Raw genomic sequence first — 26,384 nt, forward strand, 5'->3', positions numbered from 1 at the left:
TTTCTGTTTTGAATTTAAGTTCTGATGCAGGGCGATCTTTGTTTTGTTTTCTTTTCCTGTGTCTCCTCAGGATGTTTTCTTTCCAGCTTTCCAGAAACAAGATAGGATCTTCCTCTGCCTCTGTGAAGCTTTACTGCCTGAAAGTTTATAGGGCCTAATTTAGGATTCCAGCACTCTGGCATGTGTCTCCACCAAGTTTGCTACCCTGCTACATTGTTTGTCTCTCTCGTTTCTATTTCTTATCTTTCTCTGTATTTCTCCCTTTTTCCTTTTTCACCGTTTGCATTGAAATAACCATAATGTCCATGAACAGCAAGGATTTTGCTCATTAGTTTCCCACTTAAAGGATGTGGGAACATCTGTCACTGTACTTATAAGACCTCTCCATTAAGTTGGGTTTTGCATGTCCTGAAGATCAAAATGCAACAGTCTTTAACTTTACTAACTTCTATTAACAATTAAATATCTACGTAAAGATTAAGACTGCTTCAATCAAATTTTCAGCATGCTTTTCTAATGCTCTAGAAACTTCCTGGTGGTCCTCATTAGAGCTCAGCCTGAGATAGTTCAGAGCACTCTGTGGATTGTTGCACACTGCAAGCCTGGTCTTACTTTAAAAAATGACTATAAAGATTCTTTCTTGGTAGGGAAATGAATATTTAAGTTTTCAAGTAAGATGCTTAGTCTAAAGTACCAGAAACTAAATGTCTTTGACAAGCATGGTTTTTAGATTAACTGATAAAGGATTTCAGAATGGTGCTTGTTAACCACTGTAGCAACCTGAGAATGCCCTTACCAGTGCTTAGGTGGTAATGATAACTGCTTTCAGTCATGGTATTACAGCCTGACCTGAGGCAAGAATATTTTCTGGAGAAAAAGAAGGCTATGATCCTTTTTGGGGGCAGTGGGATTTCTAATGGACCAATCCATCCATTTATAGGTAGTTTACCAGTTCCACTGCACGTAGTTTACATATATGCCACTGAAAAGTGATTGCATGTGTATATCTATTATGCTGATGCATATTGTGCAATTATTCCTGGTGTCCTGTGGGTCCCTAATCTGGATGCCAACTGAAGTTTTTGTAACTTTTGTTTTCTTTGCAAGTGTCAACACAGTGATGTTAGATAGTCTTGTGTCTAAGATGCAAGAAAAATGTTCCCTCTTCTTGCTTTCAAGATACTTGTTTTCAATTGATAAGAGAACCAAACTGACTGGAAAGCATACAGATCTCCATACAAACGTGTAATTGACACTGTAAAGAGATCTTGTTGGATTCTTTCAAAACCAGCTGAATCTTTTTTTTTTTTAATGTAATCTTAAATCACTTGGATGGTTTTGAGGAAAAAAAAATCCAGACTATGTTAAAGAAAGAATCTTCATTTTGCAACTTGTACTTCATTTGAGTGGCCTTCAGATTTGTAGGTCAAAAGGGAAAAATGTTTGCTCCTAGACAGTTCTTAAAACCTCTTTCACTGTCTTCGTAAACAAGCGGCTATGGAAAAAACTTTCAAAATTAAGCATAGTAGTTTGAAAAGGAAAAGTGGGGGATTTTTTTTTTTTTAAATCGATAGCTAATATTTGGTATGTAAATGCTAAAGCCTTGAAAGTGTATGTTGTTTTTCAAAGAGACGAAGGCAAAACCACTTATTGCACTGTTTATTTTTAGAGAACACTTCTAAGGCGAGCCACTCCACACCCTGGAGAATTAAAGAACATGAAAAAGACAGTGGAGAATTTACGGAATGATATGAATGCTGCTAAAGGACTGGATTCAAACAAAAACGAGGTCAATAATGCCATTGACAGAGTGACCACTTCTGTGTAGAATTTCATCTCCAGGTTTTACCTCCTGTGTCTTCCCCTGCTGTTGAAACGTTGCTGTCGTCTCCTGGGACCTCACTGAGCCCCTTTTTTGTTTTTAACCAGAACCTGATTCATCATCTCCATATATGTGAAAAGTGCTGCCCACTGGAAGAAAGTGCCTTATTTCATCCAGGCAGTGAACCAATAATTTCCAAATCAATATTGTAATTTTAATAATACTACACTTTTTAAAGTATAATACACTACTGTATGCAGAATACAATATTTTTGTCTTAAACACAGGGGAAATAATGCTCTTCATTTCCAGAGTGCTGGGATATCTTTTTCCCAGTGGCTGGATGTGCTGGTGAGAAATTTAGTTTTGTGGAAAAAGATACAATTTTTTTTATTTTTTTGGCAGCTCAGATGGTGTAAATTTTAAAATTTTGTATAGGACTTTCATAACAAAATGATGTATTTCATTTTTAAGAGAAAATTTATCTTGAGCGGTACATATTTTAGTATTTGTGGAAGAGAACAAGTCTCATGGACAACTGTACTCATTTGTTTGTACCACCCATTGTGCCTTATTGTGTCTTATATGTCATACTAGTCTTAAATATAGAAATTCTTGAAGAAAGTGAGTAGATTTAAACTTGGTCTTCTGTTTTAGATACGTTTTTCTTTTCAGACAGTAATTTGTTGAGATTTTTACAAAACAGAATTTACGTTTAAGTCATGGGATTTTAGTTCGTGAAACACAAATGTTAGTTTTGTTGTATACGGAATTAAGATTAAAATGACCAAACTGCTATTGTTTATTACATAATGCACTCACACTTTAACTTAGTTGTAAGGAAACATCTTGTTTTGGATGCAGTGTTGCATTGCAGTCACTAGAAATTCATGCTTCCATTGTTGTTTTTAAACGTGCCATCTGTAAAATAACTTGAAAAACAGCACGATAGACTTTCAGAAGCACAGTATGAAACTAGTTTTATGTATTACATAAGAAAGCATGATTCTTTAAAGTGCTTTGGTGGTTTTATATACTTATATAAAACCATAATAAAAAAATCTTTAAAAGCTTCGGTATATTTATTGTATCATTAAAATAACAATTAAAGTATGTATGGATTAATACTGGAATTTACTATCACTGTTACTGTGTTGCACTTCGAGTGGTCCAATGCTGATTTCAAGGTCTTATTATATCTGTGGGTTCTGGTTTGTTTACAATGGTAAGTATTAACTGAGCTGAATTCAGTAAATAATCTTGCAAAAGGCTGATAAAGACTGATTTTTGGTGTCTATGGGTTCTGTGTGTGCCATGAACTAACAAAGATCTCTAACTTGTTCAGCATGGGGACTTGAGCAGTCTGAGTTCAGAGCAAAGATTTGACGTATTTTGTGTGAGCTAATGCAATGAACCCAAATTTCAACAAAATGGAAGACAGGACACTTCTGCATGTGTGGCTAACGGCATCCGTTCTTCTGCCAGACGTTTCTTCTAGCAAATGTTGGTTGCATAGAGTTTTGGGGAGAAGATGGGAAAGGAGGAGATCAAGGAAGTCACGATAACTTCTGTGTTAAAATTAACAATCTGTAGTGTTTGAGAATTTTTGTAATTTAACTTCTTAAGTTTTAATTTGAGGCTTTTACAAACATCGTTTCTTTCTTTTTGAAATCAAGCAAGTAGGTATTGCAAGCCATCTCCAAATATTCAAATCTAAACTGGCAAAATATATTAGATTTCCATTATTTCTTCTCACCCCAATCATTCCTCATTTACACTTTGAGGCATAAGCTCTTTGCAGGAGCTGCTGTGGTTTGATAGGTGTTAGGTTAGCTCAGGCAGGGACAGTGCAATTTCGTTCTTCCCAAGGCAGAGTTCTGCCAGTTGTTCTTGGTAAGCTGCTATTAAAAGAAAATGAGAAAGAAAATGAGGGTTTGGTACAGTTGACTCCAACTTTGGGTAGAACTTTCCTTTTAAAGTAGTTACTGGAATCGGCACAACCGAAAGTTTAAAAAGGATAGGAAACTGTAACGAGAGTCCAAGTAAACCTCAGCAAATCCATTTAAATGAGAGGAAAATTAGTTCCTAAAAAAAGACAGACCAAAGACAAAGGCAACAAGACTGTGTACTCTGTGGTGACAGCTGTAATGTTTTTCATTCAGAGGCTGTGGTTTGTTTTGTTTTGTTTTTTAGCGTCTGCTCCAGATATAAAGAAGAGAGCTCAATCAGCAAGATGAAATGAATGTGTAAAGCTTGGATTTGGGCCTTGCCTAACGTGCCGTCAGATGAAAATAATTAACAGCTTGTGTGTACCTACTCCCTCCTGCTGAAGTCAGAATAATCCGTAAACCTTGCAATAGCTTAATGATTAGGTGCTTTGTCATTATTCTATTCTAAAAATGAGCTTTTTGGTCCCTCTAAGGAGGCCTTAGAGTGTAGAAATGAGGCTTAACTTCTGGTTAGCCCTGAAGTGGTCAGGCAGTTGGACTAGATGATCTCTGAAGGCTCCTTCCTGAAACTGAACTCTTCTGTTCTATTAGGTAGTTTCTTTCTGTACACTCTGGCAGGCTTGTGGAAACTGTGCTGCAGTCCAAAAACTAGCCAGAAGGCAGGCAGCACGTGCTGCGTCAGCTTTGACATAAAGTAATTGCTTTGGAATCTTTTTGAGTAGTGGGAGGAATATTGGTTTGGGTTTCTCTGGCATGTAAGCTACATATGAAAGGACAGCAGTGAATGGGAAATCCAAACCTGTTGCTTTCCCCTGGGATGGCTTCAGGTTCCTTCAACCTAGCCTGCCAGAAGCTGGATGGCTACTCTAGTGTCCCTGTGGTCATCCAAGCCTAAGATAGGTGATATGAACTGCTTGTTGAAGGTGTTTGCTTCCACTGATTTGTAAGAGAGAGTCAAATGAGCTCCGAATATAATTCAACAGTTGTTTGGCTAGAGGTTAGAGGAGTTGATGTCCACCGGGACACCATTCTGTAACTGTCCCCTGCCTTCTCTCTCCCCCAAAACCTAAATGTTTGGTTGATAGCAGCCTTATCATAAAAGGGGGGCTTCCCTGTCATTGCACCTGACCAAAACACCAGCAGCCTAGACCAGTGGTAGTCCCTCTGATCTCCCTAATGGCCTGTATGCGTGCCATTTTATAAAGCGTTTTTAGGTATACTTGTACTCTAAACAGTGTTGATAAGGTTCCACGCAATTTTAACTCTGTTTTATAGGCAGAAAAAGCTGGTGATATTTATTATGCTGAAATTGTCTGTCCTTGAAAGCATGAGCTCTCCCTTCCCAGTCTCTGGCTTTCTTTCTGACGCTGTGAGGAGCCCGAGTAATGAACACAATCTTGTAAGCATAACTTTTTTTTTTCCCTCTTTAAACTTTTTCTGCTTTTTAAAATTGCTTTGCAACTCTTTTGGGAGGTGGTTTAATAGAAGGGAAGAAATCCTGCAGTACTTGCATGCTGCTTTATTAGCCGAACAGTTAACGAGGGAAAACCAATTGACCATAGTGGTGGAGTGGGTTTAATATTAACCTGTCAGTTATTACACGCGAGTTGACTTTATTGAAAGTCACAATTGCATAGGCTTAGGAAAGCAGAAGCAGTAGTTGGTGTAGCAACAGATTTTTCCATCCCCTTTGTCTTGCCCCAGGCGTTTTCCACAGTTTCCATATAATTTATATGTCACGATTATTTTTCTGGCTCGCATTCCATATTTTTGATAATCGGTGTATTGTTGTAAAGCGAGTACTGGAAACTTGCATACCAATGTTTTTTCCAGGAAATGACTTGCCTGTGTCCAGGACAAGCTGATCAGACTGTTTTTTGTCTAGTGGGAGTGCTTTACCACTGTTGGGCGAACCATTTGTAGCTGATTAGTGACTTAACGCATTTCACTACGTGGTGCTCACAGATTCAGCTATTGGGAAGAGAGTAATGACACTGGGAATTTAATTTTTGTAAAGTAAATTATTTTAATATACTTTAATGGTCAGTTGATATAGCCTGAAAATTGAATGTACGGTTATCTGTGAACACGTCCCTCCCACTGAGACTGGCGTGTGCTCTTTATCATAAATCTCTAGACCTTTTGTTAATGGAGAATCACTGCCTTTCTTCACCTTGCATATGGAAAATAAAATTACTTCAGTTTTTCAGTTGTCTTGATGAGAATGTTTCCCACCTTAAGTTTCTGTAAAACGTAGGAGTCAGTTCCCATGCTTAGGTTGAGGTCAGAGAAGATGAGTAAAGTGGACTGGTGTTGGCTATCAGTAAACGTTTTGGGTGTTCCCTTCCTCCTGAACACTTTGTGACATTTTCAGCGGGATGTTGCCTTCCTCTTTCATTCTGAGCTCAGGAACATATTCAGCTTTGAAACGGCTTAATGAAAAATGTGAGATTTTCCAAGTGAAAAAGCAGACACCTGGTTTGAGGACAGCTTTGTGAGCTGCTTAATGGGAACCATCTTATCCGCTCTTCTGGTAGGTGTTGGAGACGCTATGCATTTTATCCCTTTTTCTGCAGTTTTTGTGCCAACAGGATGGCTAGTCTTGGATTCAGCAAGGGCAGAGAGCTCTGAGGAGCTCAGTGTGTGTGGCTGGACTGTGCTGTGCCCGACTGAATTACCATCCCTGGAGGCCTTCAAGAAACATGTAGATGTAGAACCTAGTAGCATGGTTTAGTGGTGGACTTTAGTACTAGGTTATAGGTTGGACTAGACGATCTTGGAAGTCTTTTCCAACTGGAATGATTCTATGATTCTGTAAATGAGGAGGAAGCATTTGTAGCAGTCTGGTTTCAAATTTGTGACTCGTTCAGGGCGTGCCTGTTAATAGTGTTCCAACATCAGTGTTAACACTGAGATCTTAAAGAGGCCACTTATCCTTATATAGGAAAGGTCCTCTGCTGGTAAGGAAGGCATCGGTACTGTCTGTGGGAAGGACTGTAGCTCCTTGGGGATGCTTCAGGGAAGGGATATAGGAAACTTCCTTTTCAGTAAATACCAGGAAGTTGACAACTGATGTTCAGTAACCTTTGGCACTTGTTCTCTTAGTGCTCGTCTGTTGTTGAAGAGTGGTTGTCTTTAACTGATATCTCTGGATTTGGAGCTGAAGGCATGATAACAATCATAATCAAAACCAACTCTCTCTGTAGTAGATGAGTGCTGACTGTGGTAACTTTCTGTAGTAGATGAGTGCTGACTGTGGTAACTTTCTTCAAAATCCATGGATGCACATGCAGCTTGTAAATACCAGCAAATCATCAGCAGCTTCAATTTCAGTTTATAAGCATCCCCAGAATAACGCAGAGATAGGACTTTGCTTTGAAGCTAGTTTCGTGTCAGACTAAAACCACCTTATTTTGGCACTCAAGCAAACTATGGGACTGTACTAGTGATGCAAACAGTTTGATTCTCTCTGATCTTTCCCAGTAACTTGCCAGTTTTACCCAGACCCAGAATAAATGAGCTGTATTAAACTATTTTGCAATTGCTTTTGGCAAATGTGATTGTCCTGAATTTCTGGAATATTAAACAAGTCACTACAAGATCATGAGCGAGTGAATTTCTCTGCATGTATCATTCATTGATGACACCAGGTACTTCTACCAAGCAACATAAAATCAAAACAAAATCTGAACAACAAAAAAAAGAGTGAATATTTGAATATTACTGATCAAAGTGAGAGAAAAATGCAAGTCTGAAGGGCATTTGCATAGTGGATGCTTTCAGCATAACCTACAGCATGTTTTTTTTTAGAATCGTGTATGTTTAGGAAATTGAAAAATGGATTCTGGCTAATTAATACTTGAACATCTAAGTTTAAAGTTAAGTCATCTACTTACTGCTAGCAAAGTTTCCCTGTACAAGTCTTGCTTCAATAATCTGTCCAGGCAGCTGTTTTGCTGCCTCTTCTACAATGAAAGCATATTCAAGTATGCCTTTGTTTCTGCAGCAATTTGGTTCGCCTTCATTCTTATTTCATCTGAATCACACAAAGCTCTTTTAGCTTTTTGTACTTTGCAAAGAGAAAGAATCTGAAATAGTTTCCAGTTGGAATACTGAATGTTATGTGTAGTTGTACTTGAAAAGAGTGTTTATGTTGTGGGAAATACATCTTTAAAGACGTTTTCTTTCCCATTTTTACTAATTACTAAAGGTGTTTATAGACAAGAATGTGTGTTTGGGGTTTCAAGTTGAAATGCAGTGGCAGGTGTATTGCCATCAAAATATTCTGGGTGACTGAAAGCTCTGACAGTTTTACATTGGGTTGTACTTGCAGGTGGTTACCAGGTTACTGCTGTAAGCATGGTGTTTCCTTGTCACTCTAGGGTTTCAGTATGGTTTTTAAGAAATGTGGGTGGTTTTCATTTCTTCTCTTTTAATATTAGAGTGTTTGGGATTCTTTTTCGTTTGCCAGAATGATTTAAGGTGATATATAGCATTTGCAAACCTTTGTTGCCTGAAGGAAATTCATTCTCTAGAGGATTTATTAGCAAGATCTTATCAGAACAGACACCTTGTACTTTATGAGAACAATTTGTCCTCTTAATATACAGGGGTATGATACAGAGGAATATTTATGTTTTGAAGAGACTGCCTTTGAAAACGTGAAAAATAGATTGGAAGGAGGTAAAAAGGGAGCCCACCTGACTTGCTGGTGAAATATCACAGGAAAATGATCTGTTTACCAATACGATAAAATCGTTACTAATGAAGGGAGATTAAAAATGTATTTCCATGGGATGTAACAAGTGCTGAGGCTGATGAATATTTTTTTCCCCAAACATTTCTTCTACATTTACAAAACAGCAGTGTAACACAATCCAAATATCCACGAAGCTTAAAGTCTTAAGTACTGAATCCCTCTTCTCCATTTGTTTTATTCCAAATATTTTAAAGAGAATGTAAAACTACATGCCTCACTCGGTATTTGTTGCTTATGACTTAAAACGTTGACTGTCTAAATCCTTTTGGTTCTCAGCTTCCCTGGGTATAAAATAGATAAAGAAACTTCCAGCTTTTACCTGAATAGTAAGAATACCAGTTAGCATCTATAAAATTCTGTAAGGAGGACTAATGTTTTTTCTTTTAAGATATTTGTCAGTAGCCTCTTCAGTCTCAAAGCATGGTCCTATAGTATTGAATCTAATAAAGAATGAATTAATAAATTACGCTGTCACATTAGCTCTCCTGAAATAAAGCAAACCCAAACAATAGCAAATAATTTTAGCTAGCATATTTTTCACGATCTGATTAGAATTTCTGTTCTAATTAATATTCATAGGAAACAGAGTTTCTATTTAAGAGTACCCCATGTTTCCTTATTCATGGCAAATGTGAAGAAATAGCATGCCTTGCGTTTGCAATTGTCAGGAATGGGAGCCACTAACGTGTCGCGATCGTTTGTGCTGCTCATGCATTCAGTTCACTGACAAACTAAATCTGGTGTCAGCTTGAGTGTCCCAAGCTGCGTGGTTTAGAATAACCACAAATCCTGGCCATTTATCAGTGAACAGCAATATTGCTGAGTATCGGTGCAGTTCAAAATGTGATCTAACAGCAAATTTCTTACAGAGGCTGATCACTCGTTCGATTCACAATGCAAATAATCCTCTGGTTGGGCTACGCTCTTTTAAAAATTCACAGAAAATTCTATAATTGTTTCCAAAGACTCGCTGGGATATTGTGCGTGTCCATTTCCTAGTCTTTTATAGTCATACTAAATCTAAAAGTGAATGAAGAATCCCAAGGGGAGCTCCTTCAGCAGCTGAAGATGGATCGGCACGTCCAGGATGGACAGCCTTGTGCTATCTGCCTTCCTTTCGCATCCTTAGGTCTAACAGAGGTGGTGACTTCTGGGGTGCTGGTCACAGCAAGAAATCTGTGTTTGTATGAACGGAACCATTTTGCGTTAAAAAGGGAAAAAACAGAGGCTTAAAGAAGTGTTAGATCTGAATCAAATATCTGTTTGAACAATATCAAAGCCACTGTGCTGCTGATTGCCATACCATAATACCATAGGCTTGTTGATAACTTTTTTCATTACTTGGTGTTCTCTATCTCTTTGCCCTGGTGGAGCATGCATGTTACTGTACCTACTGATATGGCATCAGGCTGCTTTCTGCTGCTGGATTTGTATCACCTTAAGGAAATGCAAAGAGAAGTTCAAAAAAAAGCTTCAGTGAAAGTTAAAGGTTATTGTGAAAAATGATTTCTGAAGTTCGGTGAAATTAAGGTATATAGGCAACCTTGACACGACTTGTTGTGTATGAACTGTGTATGAAGCAGAGAGGAAGGATTTTTGGATGTAAATAAGTAACTGACATTTTGGGGAAAACTGGACTGTAATTTTCTAAATCAACAAACCTTAAAGTATTATTTTAGGATTGTGCTTTTGATTGGGACTGTTCAGCAAACAGAGCATTTTATTTGATGAATAGTGTAGAAGGAGGGGGATGACTTAATTTTATTTTATTTTTTAATCAGGGCGTGAGATGAAAGTCACTAAAGGTCTAAGAATTCTTGTTTGTTTTCTTAATAGTGCAGGGTATAACATTATTGAAGACTGTTGTTGATCATGTAATTCTTCTTTATGAGGCTGAAGGTGGGCTTGGCTCCACGCTCATGTAAGTCACTGGAGGCTTCCACTAACGTTAGCAGCCTTTGCTCTTTGTATCGCCAGTAGCACCATTAATTGTCTCCCTGGGACTAAAGGTACATCCCAAGGTAAAAAGGGGAAACCCAGTCTTAAATAAATAAATGCTTAAATACCTTGGAGAACTTGCCGGACAATTTCTGCATGCACATGCATCAGTCACTTTCTTAAAATCTATTAATTGCCTTTTTTTTTTTTTGTCCTCTTCCTCTCAGGGCTCTGTTAAGTGGCTTCCCAAGTCTCCTAAACTGTACAGTGGCCATAACTGGAGCTCCCAGGGCTCTCGCTGGGCCTCGTTGAAAGGAAAGGAAGGTTTTCATGGTGGCAACCTGTACAAACTCAGCTCTGCCAATGGAAAATGGAGGGAAGGAAGGATCAGCCCCGAGCAAGAGGCGGAGGAACTGGAGGATCCTGATGAGGATGTAGGTGGTTTTCTTAAAGTCAGGAGAGACAATCTTGTGTGTCCATCAAGAAACTACAAACAATTCAATGCTCAGTGCCTCTGACAGGAAGGCTGGGTGCTTTTGGGTCAGTGGGAGGCTGCATCTGCCACCTCCCCGAAGCTCTGTTGTGTACCTTCACATCCTTGCTTACGTTTTGTGTCAGCGAGGACAGAATCGTGTTCAATGTTTTGTTCCTTTGCCTGCAACTAAAAGATCCCAACCCCCACGAGGACAGTGCAAGACAAGTAACCAGTGCAATGATGAGATGGGTACATTTAAAAAAAGATGTTACTCCTACTTGTGTCTCTGGTTATCAGCATCCCTCCATCTCTTTAGGGTGAGCGGGTTGTTCACAGCACTCAAAGCTCAGTCATGCACTGGAGGAGGCAGCTGTGGAGGAGGTGGAGGAAAAGTGCACTTTCTCAGCCTTGCAGGGTGTTGCTCGCGAGGTTTTCCTCCAGAAGTCTGCTGGGAATGAAGGGGGAACTGGGTTCTTGCTCCTTTGCTCCTGTGCCACAACCTCACCTCCCTTCCAAGCTCCTGGCAGCCACCACCAAGTCCGATCGGGTGGATCTACGTGGGCTACTCAGCCCTGGGCTGTCTTTTTTTTTTTTTTTTTTTTTTTTTTTTTTACTTATGTGACTTGAAGCTCAGCAAATTCCCTTGTAATTTTAAGTAGAAATAGGAAACAATCACTCCATGCTTGCTCTCCTGAGGGTTGGTGGTGCTTCGTTTCATCCCAACCAAAAAGGCAACATGGGAGAGCTCCGATACAGATTTAAAGACAGTGCCCACTGGGGTTTCTGAACAGCTGCTCATGGTAATGCCACTGCCTTTGTAATTCTGTTTTAAACCACCAAGCTTAGAAAGGCATTTATGGGGTTTATTATCAAAGGTGTTGACCTTTGTTTGCTGCATCATTTTACTGCCAACAGAAGATGTAAGGATTATGGTAATATGAAGGTGTGATTCAACCTTACCCATCAAAATTAAGAAGGAAAAAAAAATCAGCTAAATATAAACAAAGCACCCATACAATGTGAACAGAGTTTGGAGATCATGGCTGGATTTCATTTAAACACCTTGCCAAACAAAGCTGATAACTGGGAAGCTTCACTATGTTTTGCAGTAAGACTGGTTAATGTATTTCTAATCTCAAGCCCTGGTGGTTTCACTCGGCGTAGGGTGACGTTGTCCGTTCCTCTACATCTCAGAACAGCTACATCCTACAGCCAGGCTTCAAGGCTGTCTTTGGGGTGCCTCACCTCTGAGGCTCCACTTCCACCAGACTGTTATCAAGTTTGCAGGTCCCCACCCACTACTGTTTGAAGCTCAATAAAGTCAACCCAGCTTCTTTTTTTCACTGAAACATTTGAATAAAATCTTAGAGATACAGATGCAAAGGTCAGGCTCACCTTCCCTCTCACACCTGTACTCCCAAATATAGAAGATGAGCCTTGAGGAGCTGTGAGAAATGTTTTATTTTCTGCATGGGAAGCCTTTTCCTTTGCTGTACATGTGTGGCTCCTTGCCCTGAGAAGTGGATTTGGTGCTGCTGAGCTGCTGTAGACTGCCCAAAGTGGGAGCGTGGAAACGAGACCTCCTTTTCACTGGGCATCACTGGAAGTGGCTGGGGAATGGTGAGGGTGCACGTGCTTGTGAGTGTCCAGGGATTTAAAGGAATGATGTAGGAATCCCGGCCCTATAACCTCTGCCCTCGTATTGGGGGAAAACTGTGCCCAGAGAAATAACTGTACAAAAAGATACTCATGTGCATTTGCTTTAAGGTTGCAGTTTTGTCTTCTGTGAAGCAAATGCTAGTGTGATAAAGAGGAGCAAATCCAATTTACAGCATGTATCACCCAGGAGTCAGATAGCTCTTCTCTTTGGTGTTGCTTTGTTTACCTGTTTGATCTTTAACCCCTAGGAACCTATTTCCAAGTTTTCTGGCAGCCTTTTTGATACTGATGGTAGCGTAAGAGATCAGAGAAATACCAGAACAGCTCTTCAGGAGAAGCACAAGTCAGCAGTGAAGGGGAAAACTCTCCCAGGGACTAACAGCAAGGCACAGGCTCCTGTCTCAGCAGTGGGCAGCTTGTCCGGAGAGAGCAGCAGGTTTCTGGAGGACTCAAGAGCTGCCGATGGGACACAGCCCCCACTGAAGGTAATGAACCACCCTGGGCATGCCTACATGTCCGGGGCTGTGTTCTGTGCAAGACACCTTTGCATCTTCACAAAGGATGCAAAGAAGGGGGATTTCGCCTGGTAGTTGTAATGAGACAGCCATTGACAGAGCGTAAGTTGGGGTTTGTCCTTGCTCCCAGTGGGTTATCCGTATAAACCACACTCTGCAGCCATTCAGCACTGTCATGTTTTGCATAGCCAGCTTTGGACCTTCGTAAAGTCAAGCCAAAGGTGCGTGCAGCTACAACTTCACATGTGAATGCTTAGTCCTTGGTTTAGGAGCAGTGACATGGCCTTACCCTCACAGCGTGAGGAAGCCTCCATCCCATGACAATGGGTGGCAAAGTTCAGGTGGAGATTCATCAGTGGGAGCTGCAAGATTTGGGCTGAGATTTATAGAGAAAGCTACACACTCTGAATTCAGTGGGTACATCACATCTCAACATGCGTTAGAGGACATGAGGAGGAAACATACTGTATGGGATTTAGAGAGATGTAATAACAGAAATGCAAAGTTTGCTGCAGCCCAAGACCCCGGGGATACAGCTCCAGAGAAGACAGCTCACCTGGTGGGACAGCCGTGGTGGCGTCTTATCACCAAAGCATTGCTGACAATTACTCATGAATTCTTGGGCATGCGGGTAATGCTAAATCTAAGCTAAACTTGGCAGGGTGGTTTTCATTTGACTGACAGGGTATTTTCATGCCTTTTTAAATCAGGAGTTTCAGATGAGTATGTTATCTGTGCAAGAGTAACTGCACATTTGTCAATTTTCAAAACACAGCTGTGTTGAAATAGTCTTAATTATAAAATATACAAAGTTGTTCAAGCCTGAATTGTCTTAGTGAGATGAACCAAATCAATGACAGTACAAGCATTTTGCTTATGTGAAGAAGTGAAATGTGATTTGCATTCAAGTTCAACTACAGTACAGCAAGGTGTTCCTTAAATCTAATCTGATTGTTCTTAGCAATTTTCAAAGTATTTAATAACAAGAATATGATACATTAAAGAAAAATAAATTATTTCTGGGAATAATTCTTAAACATAAGTTGTCTTTGGAACATGAAGCTGATTTTATTTGGACTTTATTGTAAATTATGCACATTCAAAAAATCATCTTAGGTACTGAGCAGTTGTTCTGAAATTTTGCCATTACTAGCAGGCTAAGAATAGACTAGATGGATTACAATTTATGCTGCTTTTAAAAATATTTAAGTACTGATTTTTATTTTAAAGTCAATAGTTACTGTTGAATCTTTTGACAGAGCAACACATACACACACAGCCTGTTTAAAGAAGCTATTGTAGTAGTGCTCAAACTCAATTACCTTCTCTCTCTCTCGAGTGGAGTAAGTAATTGGGCTGTAGATGAGGATCCGAAGCAAAGGTTTTTAGAAATGTACCCCAAAATATTTACTCATCACATCTTGTGTATATTAGCTTTGTGGCCATCATGAATGCTCAATAAATTGGTGGGTTTTATAAAACAACTGGGTTGGTCAGCAGTTCTCCAGACGGCAAAGAATTCTCAGGATGAAGAAGCTGTGGGCAAAATAAAGTACTCCTAATAAAAAGCCTTATAAAGTTTTGACATGACTGTAAATAATGCATTCTTGATGTTATTGAAAATTACAGATTAGGCTTGCATGTGCTGGTGTTGAAGAATAGCACAATTTCTCTCTGGGTTGAGGGGTATAGGGGGAAGTCTGGTGGTGTTCAGAATGGGAGCTAGATTTTCATTGCTTGTGTAATTAATAGGCAATACTTTTGATTAATCAGGCCTCTTATCAATTATAATTCTTTTCCAGATAACCATTACTGTGTGCAGTCAAATGGGGAGTCTTGGTATTAGCATTGCTGGTGGAAAGGGCTCATCTCCATATAAAGACAATGATGAGGTGCATTTCATTACTCAAAATTTATCCAGTACTCATTAGAAGGAAACTGATGAGCAGTTCTTTGCAGCGATTGTGTTTTGTTGTTTGCTTTCTGAGGTTGTCCTCAATGTAACATTGCTATCTTAGTAATACAGTTGATGAGGGGAAAAACGGGTAACTTATTCCCAAAGTAGAAGCCGCCAGTAGATTTTGATGGGAAAGCTCATGGAGGAAGCTCTATTTGAAGTCACTCCATTTGCAATCCACGTGCCTCTCCCATCCCATTTGCTCATTCCCAGGAGTTAACTTGATTTGAGAGAAGTATTTCTTGCATCTTCTCACTTAATTATCATTTAAGTAAATCCTAGTTTCCCAGTCTGTCCCCCATGGCATATTGTAAACAATTAATGACTTCTGTTCATTGTTGTATAGTCAGCCATGGAAGTTTTTTTTTCCTGCTAATATGCTGAGATGCTTTAGTTTCTATTTTAATAGAGGGAGCAGAACAATATCTCTTGAAAATTAATTACTTCTTATTTGCTTTTAACAACTGAGTACAGTAGAAGAAACTGTGTTATGTCTGAAATGTGTATTTTGTGTTACCAGGGAATTTTGATTGCTCGGCTACCAAAAGATGGTCCGGCGGACATGGTGGGAGTGCAAGCAGGAGACAGAGCGGCAGAGGTAGATGGTTTGTTTGCTAATGTAGAGCACATTTTCTTCTTGTAAGCTTTAATTCAATTCAATTAGATATGGGAGCTGGAGATCTAGATTTAGGCCTAGCTTTTTGGATTCTTCCCAAAGTACTTTATAAAGAAGTTATAATGACATTAAGTCTTTGTATTCCTTTTTATTATATTCTGTTTTTCTGATCTCTCTGTTCAAAGTGCTTAACAAAATATTATTCACTTTGATGGCTGACTTGTAAAGGAGAATAATGGCGTTCGTTAGCACAAACGCAGCTGTACTTGGTCCAGGAAAGTTTCTTATGGCATTGTCTTGGTCATGTATTACATGACTTTATTTGATACAGAAAAAAATATAAACTACATCAGCTTGTTTCTCCAAGGTAATTTTTGGCTGAGAGAGAACAACTCAAAGTAACTACGTCGGTGGAGTCTTACAGTGCCAAGGAATAAATGTGTATCCCTGGCTGCTCCACTTCAAGTCTCATCTTTCCTAGCGATAGCCTTTCTGTGAAGTCTCAGAGGTACTCAGGAGGTCTACCACCACTGTGGTGATCATGTATGTTTTTCTGGCACTATGGCCTATTCTTTGTTTTTTACCAGCTGCGAAAGGTAGAGTGGGAGGGGAACCTCTGCAAAGTTATTTTCAGATTAAAGTAGTCTATGATTTATTTATTTTTTCAGCTCCTGTGCTCTTAAGTTTTTGTTGTACTTGCTTAAATTGATAGCTTTTACTCTAGCATACCTCTTGTTAAATTAAGGTAGGGTAGGACAAGGATTCTTTTATGTCAGTTAAGCTGCCCATAATAAGGATACAATCTATATCAGACACAGCCAAATGCATCACAGATCGATCTCTCAATTTTTACAATTATGCTATAGATTTATATTTGTATATCCTTATATATTTTATCAGAATATTCTCAGGATTGTTTAACCTTTTCCTTTTAAAAAAGTAAATATCTATTTTTTATTGTAACATATGTGAGAAATAGCAAATAAAATAAGTCTGTAAATATTTCACATCACCAGATAATCAGGAAAAAAGTCAAGATTTCTAGTTGTTGCACTTGTAATTTCTAAGCAGAGGTTCTGATCGAATCAGTTGATTTTTATGATACTAACTTTCTCGGGTTCCTCTGTAAGGCTGTAATTCATTCTTACTTTGGGTGCTATTTGAAATATACTAGCTGCTAATGTCTGTTATTTTAATAAATAGTGAGGTAAGTTTGTATATCTGTTCCATACTGCTCAGTCACGCTATTGTTATCCTACAAATAGATATGTTTTCTCTGTCTCCCACAAGATGGCAGAATCATTCATCTATTTAAAGAATGTAAAAATAAAACTGCTTTTTGTATGTGTGGGAGATGAGAAGGAATTAATGCATTTAGGTGTGCTGTAGGGGTCCTGATGTTTTGACCACAGGCCTAATCTGTGGGCAAATAACCAGCATTTCCTCTTGGTATTTTATGTTACAAATTTTTGTTCTTGAACAGACCATTTCAACAATGCAAATGTACAGTATGTTCAGCAGATAGGGAACAGCAAGAATTGTAATTTTATTTGCTTTCTTTGTGCAACCACATATAACAAAAGGGCTAGGTGTTCATACATTCACCTGAAAGCGAGGGAGTTGCTCCTCTGGAATAGAATATAAAAATGTCTTTCTTCTACATTGTTTTTTAAAGGGATCCCTCATTTCAGAACCCAATGCCCATGACGCCGGTCCTGCTGAAGCTTCATCTAAAGGCAGCCCCTTCCAGACAGTAAACCATGTCATAACAGTAAGTATGGTGGACACAGCAAGTAACAAATCCTGCTTAGCTAAATAATTTGTATTGTCTGTCATTAATGCTAGTAAGGATCGTGAAGACTGGCACAAAGCTCGTGAGAGGCTGTGTAAAAGGAAAACGTGTACCAACGATCAGTGACCGTGTGTTTATGGTGGCTATCACTGCACCCAGGGTGCAACCTTGGGGAGCTCTGCTCCTGGTCAAGCAATAGCTTAGCAGATCAGACCTTTTGAGTTTGGGAGCACTAAGGGTGGTGTCCATTCCCTCCAATGTAAGTATTTATTCTGTTGCCTGGACTCCCCCTCTAGTTGATGGAAAGAGCATCATCTCTGGGGTGTCTCTTGTAGGAGGGAGAAGTTGAGCTGCTACCTGGAGGTGCTCATTTTATCCTTCATATTGAAGGGGAATTTGCATGACAGGCTAAGACTGTGTGCCCATATTTTAGGTGGCTGATGTCAGACAACATTAAGCCTACCGTAAATGTCACAAAAGGAAATGTTTGGGCATGCAAAGGGTTTATTACAATTCTGACCTACTTTTGTGTGCTTCTGTAAAAAGTTAAACTGTCTGAAGACCTACCCCAATCACAGTCATCTGCCTGCACACCTGAAATTCTAGCTTTACTGGGATGATACAATAAGATTAAGGTATCTGAATTATTAAGGTAAAAAAACATCTCTTTTAAACTAGGTCTGAAGTACCAGACAGCACCAACGGTTTCTGTTACAGCAAATGCCAGAGGAATGCTTTGTTTGATTCTTCTTCTTCAGCCTTTTTTTCATCCTTTTCCAGGAAAAAAACTCTCACAAACCAGCTAATGGCAAAAAAAAAAAAAAAAGAGAAAGTTCACATATTACATAAGACTATAATTGAAGGCCACATACAGTTGGTTTTTTTGCTAACCATTTTTTTTAAATAATATAATTTGTTAGTTAACTGAAAAATAAGCAAATAGACCATGTAAGTCTGTTTTCCTTTGGTTTTCTCTGTGGTTTACTATTCAAGAAGGCTTGAGCTTACACTGCAGCTTTTGTCTATGAGATAGACCAATAAAGGTTCTCTATTTAGTTGCTTAGAGAAACTTACTTTTGAGTTTTCTCATCATCTTGTGAAATATTTAGACCAGTTTTATTTTCCAACTGAAAATGCTTCCATCATTTATTTATTTATTTATTGGTCCAGCTCTGCCTGGTATCTGTTTCTGTAAGGTCTTAACTCACATGGCAGGAAGCACAAGGCTTCCAGTTAGAGGAATCTCTGTTGGCGGGGTTGATTCATGCAGTGCTAGTGGCTTGAATCTTTTGCAGAAGTACCTGACTTTTAGTGTTTTCAGCCAAAAAAATGAAATGACCATTTTTTTGTGCCTCTTGGAAAATAACACAGCAAGTTTCCCTGCCTCTCTCCAAAGCTCTTAAGCTGCAAGGAGAGGAGGAGGCAGATAAGACCATGGTAGTTACCTCAGAACAAGGTGCCCAGAGAAGATGTTTCAGCTGTTGAAAGGAGACAGTGTGAAAGTTCTTCTCTGGTGAAACCTTGATATTTCTGTTCAACATCTTTTTGCTGTAGCAAATTGCATATTATATCCTTTTAGCCCAAAGCACCATTTGTCAGTCTTATGGGTTATGGGCTTTTCAGGAGCATCCTGCTGACTCAGGAACTGGTCAGTGTCTCATTTGGTCTCCCTCTACCTTTACTCTGATGAAGTTCATCTTCCTCCTCAGTAACTGTTACCTGAAAAATGTTTACAGTGCTGGCTTCTTATGGAAGACATGCTTTGCACATTCAGATAAGCTGATGGCAGTAGTTCTTTAAAGCACAACAGAATCTTCTCCTTTGCTAGGAATCAAGGAAAGTTTGTTTCCTTTCTATTTGTGACTAGGTTTATAGAGAAGATGGGTGCAGCTACTTCAAGGGAGGTCAGGAGGAAAGTATAGTGACAAAGAAACCAAAGATTTGTATTATTCTTCTTGTAACAGCTGAATTATGTGCCGGATAAGCTGGTACAGTGCCTGTATTCCTTCTCCCACTCTTCCAAGTCATCACTGCTTCCAGCACTCCAGCAGGGAATCTGTCTTCATCTAATTATTCTTAATGAATTTTAATAAACATCCTCTTTGCATATGTTATCTATGATAATATTGCTGTCTGTCATTTGCCAGCCATGGTCCTTTAGACATCTCTTGCCATTTTCCTTTCTATCTCCAGGCCTTCCACTCTGACATTACAAGGGTGATCCCTCTGCCAGATTAAGGTTACCTCTCTGTTCTTCATGTGCTTGGTTGCTTTAAGGTCTTCTAAAAGAATCATTTGACTTGTTAACTAATCCAGAAAAAAAAATAAATTCAAATCCTTTGTGCCAGGTTTAAGATTTCATGACCAGTATGATCTCAGTGATCAGTAATTAATTGGACAGACAATGAAAATTTCTTTCACTCTGAGTCATTGTTTTGCAAAAGAAAAATTAGAATTGTCCTCGGTTTAACTTATGATGATTTTATGGAATTGTAGAGGCTCCAGAACTTTAATTACAATTAAGTACTTTTTTACATTCAGTGTTTTATAGACTTGTTTCAGTTGTGTTAATCACATCTCAGAAATACAGAATCTGTTTGTTTTAGATTGTTTAGTAGGTGCATATAAAAATACAATACTTTAACTGAGCTTAAATTGAGTCTTTGGATTTCAAAATGGTACTTAAAATATGAGTATGTCTATGAAGATGTGCATCAAAACATAACAGATTAGAGCCACAACTGATATCACTATCTACATGCATCCTTTGTGTAAAATATTGCATGTTAACTACAGGAAAGAGAAAAATCAGTGATACAGACCACCAAACTTTGCCAATAGTGCCACATGCTAACTATTGGAGAAGCAATGTTGCTTGGATTCTGGAGTCTTTATTTCCAGTTCTCTATTTTTCTGTCTTCTCCGTCTGCTACTTATTTTGTGCTCTTCCTCTCAAACACAGAATGAACTCCACACAATTTTTCTCCATCAAAATATTCGTGTTCAAGTCCCAACTGAAATTTCCAGTGGACTTTGTCCGACAGTGAATGGAGAATGCTAACAGGTTTCAGCATCTTCTCTCAACTCATGACGAGGATCATCATGTCATCATCTCTGATCCTTTGTCTTTTTCATGGACAAAGCCTGATCAAAAAAACAACAGATACCAGTTTGTCTAAAACTCTCCTGGTTTTGTTGGATATGCTTTGGCATCTTCTTTTTAAAACAGTTATCTAAAAATCCAGCTGTGTGTAATGTTTTTTTTTTTAGGCCTGCCTAAATGCCCTCCTTCACTCAGGCCAAGGAAGAAGGATTGATTTAAGCAGTTCCTTTTATGAATACAGTCATTATCAAATACAGCCTTTTGCATCTAGTAAGGGCATGTTTTCATTGTTTAGCAAGAAGCCTCAATTTCCTTTTGCTTGAAGTCTAAAATAGTATTGCTATCCCCAGTGATGATGACAAAGTAAGATGAAATATGAAATCATGAAATGATTCATGGTGTTTACACAAACCCTGAAAAATGCAAAACAAGATGATGGGGTTTGTTCTTCTTTTTTTTTTTCTTTTTTTTTTTTTATTCCCCCCGAAAGGCTCTAAAAGACATAATGAACGTGATAGCCATAAAGACATTTATGGGCTGTTCTGTAACCTTTTGGACAACCATTTAGTTAGAACTGGAAAGGAAAGCATACATGTATAAAGGGAAGTTAACAACTATCAGATGTTCGTGTGTTTGCAGGCTGTGTCATTTACTATGCTTTAAGAAGACACTTTCAGCTGAAGCATCATAGCCGGCTGTGTGTTTATTCCTATCTCATGTCAATATGAATGCATTTTTGCAGCCAACACTGCAAATTAATTGCCCTGGGTTATTTAGATCAGTTTGTTTCTGTGTGGACCAGGAGTGTGCACACAGCCCATGTCTGTGTTTCAGCTGAAGGACTCCAGCTTTCAGTGGAGGGTGATAATGCCATAAAATGGGTGTTGAAATTGATTTTTATCTATGATTGATTATAAACAAAAAAGAAATTTACTCATTTTTAGTGTTTTAAGTCTTGGTTATTATGTCAACAAAGTGTAAGAAAGATGCAAACAGAGCAACAAAAGAAATCCCTACAGTGAATGCATTGGTTTTGGTGAAGGATGTGTCCTTTTTTAATTTTACATTTTAGGCACTGAAAATATATTTTAAGGAAAAAAGGAAGATAGTGACTGGTTTCAAATGGTCAATTACACAGTTTTCTTTTTCTTTTTTTTTTTTTTAATATAATTTGATGGTTTTGGATTGACCAGTGCTTCAGGTGTTATTTTAATAATGAGTTCATGATGACAGAAAGTGAGTAGGAGGACTCTGCAATTTCAGCAGAAATATTTTGAACAAGTTCAGGCGCTGTTCAGTAAAACTAGTGAGGTAAAACAATGGAACACTGCAGAATCCTGCCTAAACTGTCCTCCTACACCAACATCAACGTTTTCTGAAGAGTTACTGGTAGAAGATAGAAGTTCCACACCTTCCTTAGGCAAGCGACTCTAGAGCTCAGCTGTCCATGCTGGAAAATTTTCCTTGTTCCCATCCCAAATTTCTGTGTCTTGTCCTGTCTGCAACGGGCACTGGAAATAGTTTCCTTCACTTGCTATGACATTTTATTTTGTATGTGATATGTGTTCTCCTGTCTAAAAAAAAAGATCTAAAAGCAAAGCTTACCAATTAAACAGGGGGAAGCTGTGATCAGTAAAGATAAACGCAGAAATCTGAAAGCACGGGGAATCCCACTGGGATTCTGGGACGAGAAGCACCTGGTGTGAGAAAAGGATTGAACACAAGACAAAGAATATGATGCAAATTTTGTGGCTGAGTTTTCCTACTCTCTTTTGTTGTGTTTATTTTGTTTTAAACAAACCAAACCAAAACTGGAATTGGAAAGGAAGACTTAAGTCATGATTTTGCTGCAGCCAGGGTGAATGTGAAGGCAGTGACAGAGAGCTCTGGGTTCCTGGGAGGTAGCTGGGTGAAGATGGAAATGTTGCACCTCTGTTTCTTAATTGGGTTTGCTCCCAGTTTGCAGTTGCATAGGTTGGAACAACCTGCAGCCAAGAGCTGTTTCATCACTGGTACCTATGATTCAGCTGTGAGGAAATTGGGGCTCCTGAATCCCATCAGGGAGGTGGACACAGCACAGGGCAAGTAGCTGCAGAGGACAGAGCAGTGGTGGGGTTGGGGTGGCTGTGGTATGGGTTACTGGGGGGTTTTGGAGATGGTAAGGGAGATGTGCAGGAAGCAGAGGGATGGAGAAGATGGCTGCACTTGGACCAGAAAATTTGGTTTGTTGTAGAAACTCAGTGGTGTGTCTCCAAAACGGTACAAGTGGGTGTGTGAGAGCTGTCATCTGCCTGGAGAGCACACAGGGACTGTGAGGCCTGGATCAGAGCTGAGCCTCTTCTCTCCTCTCAGAGATTTTCAGCCTTTGCAGCCTGCTAGGGCCGAGAAACACTTCAGGTTTCACCACAGAAAGCCGATCAGTCATTTGGTGCCAGCTCCTCTTCATGTGCAGCAGGATGAAAAAATAGACAAAAGACTTCCCGAACCCCACTTATTTCATGAATGCAGTCAATACGTGTTCCACAGAAACGCTGTGTGAGCAGGTGGGTGTCCAACAGGCCACAGCAGACCGTCGTGCTGTCGGCAGGGCTGGGATGTCCTCCAGAGGCTCAGCTTTAGCTCAGGTGCTGGAGCCACGCGGTCTGAAAGACCTCACAATTCCTACGTGGGCGTAGGGGAGAGAGTGTGTCATTAAGGAAATGAGGTAAGTTTTCAGGAAAGTTGTGAAAGCCTGGATACAGCTTGCAGTGTATTGAACAAACATATAGAGAGATGCAAAAGGCGAGTCATGCCAGAACTTGAACATCCTGTGGGATTTGTTTTTACAGTGGCAATATTGCTACAATCTTAGGGTTATGTTTTTCAGATTTAGATAATTAAAAAAAAAAAAAGAAGACATTTTTGGCACCTTGGTGATTGTTGTGGAATATAGAATGACCCACAAGAACTTCATGTTACTAGCTGAAATTTTGGGGTTTATCCCTCACCGACAGCTAGGGTTTCTTTCAGTTTTCTTTATTAAATTAAGTAAATGAAATTCACTTTGTGACTGTAAGACTGCCCTATAGTAGTATTTGAAAGATAGTATGCAAGAAGCAGGCTTGAGAAGTTATGAAATGTTTAAAGAAAAGCTTTATTAGAGGAATACAAAGCTCAGCACTGCATATCTTTGCAAATAACTTCAAATAAGGCACAGACCTCAGCTCTAGTTCTAGAGGTGGTGGAATTCCAAAATATGACCCAGGACACGAACCTATATGTATAGGCTGTGCATTTGCTGTAGCACAAAGCTGCTGGCTATCACTAAGGAAGAAACATCTTTTAGCAATGAGCACAGTCAAGAAAAACATCCAGTGGGTGGAGAGCTTGTAAATGTTGTCAGGTGTGCATGGCAGAAGCAAATCTTCCCAGGAGATATTAGCGTGGCCAGTACTTCTGGTCTATGGAGATCATTTATAGCTTCCAGTAATGCGTCATCCTTAGCCTAAGCGAGAGGATGGGAGGGGAAAGAGAGAGAAGTGGATGTTCAGTAGACTGGGGAACATAACTAAAAAGTACACCTGGTTTTAAAATTAGTTTACAGTTATGGTGGGTGAGAATCCAGACTGACACCGGTGTTTTGGTGTCTACATGCGGAGCAGCCCCCTGTGAGCTGGGGGTGCCAGGTCCCATGCAGCCGGCGGAGCTGTAGCTGATGTGGGCAATGGAGCCTGGAGTAGAATTCCTGTGGCTTAGGTGCAGAAACCTGCTGGATGCACAGCTGAGCAGCCACAGAGCATCTCTGTGCTTGTGTCATTTCCCAAATCAAATGGTGTATGGCAGGGAAATAACACAGCAATGACTGAATTGTGTGGTGTCAACATTAAGCATTTTTATAATGTCTGAGGAAATACAACAAAGTTACTAGGGTGTAAGAAATATTGCCTTTCTTGAAAATTTCACAGTACTGGTAAGGTGGACAGTTTATTATACATCACTGCTTGCTTGTTAGATACGTGAACTCACTGCTATATGTTTTTATTATGTGTTAAACTTTTTTGGAATATTAGTAAAAAGTAGGGCTTCTCATGCATCAGAGTTAAATTTGTAAAATCCATTCATTGATACAAACCGTTGCTGATACATTATTTGGCTATACATAAAGAACCTAACATTCTTCTTTTCTCAGTTACAGCATTTAAATTAATTTAAAACCACTACAACATAGCTCTCAAGGAACGCAAAATTCTCAGCTGAGTAACTGATACTATGAATCCAATCCACGTGTGCACATTGGTCAGCTAATGAATTGACATACTGATGTTTTGTCTTAATGTTTCCCTTAAATATGTCTGGTCAGTAACTAAGCTAAAATATGAAAATTTTCAAAGCTTGGTAATTGATATGCCTTTTGGTCCTTAATTAATTTTTATTGCTTTCAAGTGCATGGATTTCATGACGTTAAATAAAAGTGCATGTATATTTTTCATATTTATTTGTCTATTTTTAAAAACTTTTATCTTATTTTCCCCTATAGAACCTCTTTACAAATTAGCTAATGAGAGGAAAATGCAATTCATCAGAATTTTGCTTTAATTATCACTGCAATTTTTGGCATAGATCAGATCACCCCTCAGAAACCCCTGTGGCTTTACATCTCTGGCATGTTTTTGCTCATCACCTGCTTCCCCTGTACCTTTAAAACACCACTTTTAAACACCTCCTTTCTCTCGATCTTACTCTTTTTCTCTGCAATCTCTTGCATCTTCCTGAAGATACCTCGAATAATCCTCACTCGCCCTTCAACTTCTGATGAAGATACCGACCAGTTACCCCCGGATCCGGAGGACCTTGAGCCGGAGGAGCCCAATGGCACAGAAAGCCATGCCTATTCGGACTGTCTGAACAGCGCTTTTTATCCTCCCTAATAAAATACTTTTTTTTTGGAAAGAGTTCACAATTTTCCCCCCCCCAATTATTTAATGACATTTAATGTAGTACTTGAACCGCTATGCCTTATTTGTGGGTAAAACCATTACACAGAGGATGGATTTGAACTGGGGACAGGGGGAGCACAATCCGTGTTTGTCTTTGGTTGCCTTGAACTTGCCTTCAGCCAGAACTTGTGCACTTGAAGAAATGTGCTCTGGGGAGGTTATGTGAATGTCCCTACGTGCTTCAATACCCTCTTGTAAGTGCATTCTACAGCAGCTAAATGCAACGATGGGAAGAACTGATGATTTTTATTCAGAGGGTATGCTACCCATTTGGAAACACAATGAAAACAATTGTATAGCTGTTTTTTTAAATCTTGTGTCCATTTTGTGTCTATGTAGCTTACCCTTCTGTGTACCTGCAGGTTCCTTTGGATTGCCCCTTTTAATATCGTTTTCTATAAGAATAAAAATCATTTTCTGTATTATAAATAGTGCTTTATTTTTTTTCCTTTTCCTGCAAAGTTATTTACATTAGAATTCTATATTTCATTAGAGTGAAATAAAGAATGGTTTCTCCAAGTATCTCAGATTTGAATGGGACCTGTAAGTTTTTTATTAGATCTAAATGAAGAAATCACCTTACACAGCTATGCATCTGAGACTGAACTGAGAAGCAGTTTCTTACCCTTGATGTTTTTTCGTAGACTTTCATTTCCCCTCCTGACTTGCACATAAACAGAACACCTTAAATTTGCCTTGCTGTGATAAGCAGTATTTCATGTATAAATACGTATAGGTGAGCACTGAAAAAAAAAAAGCAAATGTTTTTGTACAACAGTGTTGAATCCTTTAATTCTTCTCACTGCTATATTCAGGTTTCTAA

General features: G+C 39.1%; 2 protein-coding genes across 3 annotated transcripts in view; both read left to right on the forward strand.

Annotated features, from left to right (window-relative positions):
- LRRC1 (leucine rich repeat containing 1) overlaps nucleotides 1-2,950 on the forward strand; it is a 71,070-nt gene extending 68,120 nt beyond the window's left edge. For both annotated transcript variants that reach the window (XM_040553959.1, XM_040553960.1), the window contains exon 14: nucleotides 1,670-2,950. In XM_040553959.1, coding sequence (XP_040409893.1) covers nucleotides 1,670-1,828 — 159 coding nt within the window. In that variant the 3' untranslated portion in view covers nucleotides 1,829-2,950. The remainder of the gene's footprint in view (nucleotides 1-1,669) is intronic.
- On the forward strand, nucleotides 2,935-26,384 carry LOC121066994 (protein scribble homolog). The gene is made up of 7 exons (XM_040550884.1): nucleotides 2,935-3,009; nucleotides 10,696-10,902; nucleotides 12,851-13,087; nucleotides 14,920-15,009; nucleotides 15,595-15,672; nucleotides 17,366-17,461; nucleotides 25,340-26,384. Exons 1-7 carry the CDS (start codon nucleotides 2,935-2,937, stop codon nucleotides 25,490-25,492), a joined length of 936 nt encoding a protein of 311 aa, XP_040406818.1. The 3' UTR covers nucleotides 25,493-26,384.

This window comes from Cygnus olor, chromosome 3 (genome assembly GCF_009769625.2).
Source record: "Cygnus olor isolate bCygOlo1 chromosome 3, bCygOlo1.pri.v2, whole genome shotgun sequence".
Classification (NCBI taxonomy): domain Eukaryota; kingdom Metazoa; phylum Chordata; class Aves; order Anseriformes; family Anatidae; genus Cygnus; species Cygnus olor.